Consider the following 2,037-nt stretch of genomic DNA (forward strand, 5'->3'; position numbering starts at 1 on the left):
GGGCGAGCGGGCGGGGGCGCCTGCACCTGGGGCCCGGCGAGGAACGGGGCAGGGCCGCCTCTGCGAGTGAGGGGGGCAGCTCCGGCAGGGGCAGGGAGCCACAGGGCAGCAGGCAGAGCAGCCAATCAAGGAGGCACAGAACAGGGAGCAGGAAAAAGGGCAGCAAATCAAGATAGGAGCACAGGCCAGGGAGGAAAAAGCAGAATAGCTGCTCAAGCAGGGGGCAGAGGGCAGGGAGCCAAAAACAGAGCAGCAGATCAGGCAGGGAGCAGAAAGCAGAACAGTAGCTTGGGCAGGGAGCAGAAGATCAGCCGGAGCACAAGGCAAGGAGCAGAAGGCAAAGCAGCAGATCAGGCAGGGAGCTGGAGGCAGAGCAGCAGATGGAGCAGGGGACACAGCATAGGAAGCAGAAAGTAGAGAAGCAGATCAGAAGGAGTAGGAAGCGGAGCAGCAGTTCAGGTAGGGAGCAGAAAGCAGAGTAGTGGATTGAGCAGGGAAGAGGATCAGAGTAGCACTCAGAAACATTGTGTGACACTTAATTTGTGATGTGCCTGCTAAAAAGGTTGGTGCCCACTGAACTGGCATATCACATGGCAGGTTTATAGGAAATCATTAGGGAATTAGGCAGTGGAAATGAGGAATAAACTTTTGAAAAGTCCCTAAATAGTTCTGAAAATCTGGCCTTTAGGTTTATAAGCATCCAGTAAGACATTTAGAAGTGCTCAAGCAATATAGGCAGCTGCCTCCAATTGATGCAGTATTGATCCAGCTAATTAATGCCTTTGACATACCTTTGAGAATGCAGTTCTGAATCCCTTCTGAAATGGAATTTAGGAGTTGAAGTCTCATTGACCGCCAGGGACACTCCGACTTCTAACACTCTAATATTGGATTCTGAAAGTATTATCCCAGGAGTTCTTGTTCCCTGACAATGTTCTGAATCCTGGACAAACTTAGTTCACTGGGTATGAAAGAAGCCTGTTCCTTCTTCCACTAATGCAAATCCCAGAAAGTTTTTTATCACTGATTGTAGGATAAGCCTATTTAAGCTCCCCGTCCTGCAAGTTATCATACATAGCTAGACACCAGTGCTTATGTGGAGCATTGTGCAACATATTTGCAAGGTCAGGGCTTTAGCTGCTACTCCCTGACTTGGCTTTAGGTTTTGCAAATAATTGTGTCATTATTAAGTTCATAACTTCTATTGCTTAACTTAGATATTTAACTGTATGAAATATTAATATTACCATGCATATTAATAAGTTAAATTATTATTTGTATTAATAGTACTACTGCAATTGCAATCAGAATCCAATCATACAAATACATAGAGCTGTTTTAGTGGCAAACAGATCAATTTTATATAGAGGAAAACAAATCTAAAATAAAGATAGTTACACTTTTGGAATGGTTTTGTTTTAACAGAGTCTTTGGAACATGCAACAAAGAGAGAACTGTATCTCTTTGTATCAGGTACTGTATCTGGTAGTAAAAAAGGAGCTTTTATAACATCAGTTTGTGAATGTACTTACCATAGGAATCCAGTTGTCCTGTTTTGAAAAAACTATATTAATTTATTTTGACAGAAATGTATAGCCATGCTGCTTTGTTTAAGAAGGCAGAGGAGCTGTTGGCGAAGAGGATAAAAGAAGGAGACCCCCTGGCATATTTCCTAAAAGGGCAGCTGTACTTTGAAGAGGTTGTAGTTTAATGCTTTTTTAAGAAAACATTTTAAACTGATATTTTTCAATACAATTTCAGGGGGAAAATATTAACACTGGAAATTGCTCCATGGGAAGATATAGAAAGTAACATAAAAGTAGTAAAAATTGATTAGTAACTTGGAAGCATGATTCCCTACAAGAAACAATGAAAAATCAAAAAGAGGGAGACAGTGGGGACAGCTAAACATACAGATACTATCTATCTGTTGCACATTTATTAATCTGAACTGAATGTTTTGGGCACATGCTGGGAAGGTGCAAAATGTTAGTTCCAATTGTTAAACCCCCCCCCCCCCCCCCAAAACCACCCCAC

The 2,037-nt window shown here is 42.5% G+C and overlaps 1 protein-coding gene across 2 annotated transcripts in view; it reads left to right on the forward strand.

The window, feature by feature from the left end:
- The first annotated feature begins 375 nt into the window (after positions 1–375).
- The window catches only part of LRP2BP (LRP2 binding protein), a 25,551-nt gene continuing 23,889 nt past the window's right edge, over positions 376–2,037 (forward strand). For both annotated transcript variants that reach the window (XM_025208036.1, XM_025208040.1), the window contains exons 1-2: positions 376–459; positions 1,587–1,699. In XM_025208036.1, coding sequence (XP_025063821.1) covers positions 381–459; positions 1,587–1,699 — 192 coding nt within the window. In that variant the 5' untranslated portion in view covers positions 376–380. The remainder of the gene's footprint in view (positions 460–1,586; positions 1,700–2,037) is intronic.

The sequence above is a fragment of the Alligator sinensis genome, unplaced genomic scaffold (assembly GCF_000455745.1).
Source record: "Alligator sinensis unplaced genomic scaffold, ASM45574v1 scaffold528_1, whole genome shotgun sequence".
Lineage (NCBI taxonomy): Eukaryota > Metazoa > Chordata > Crocodylia > Alligatoridae > Alligator > Alligator sinensis.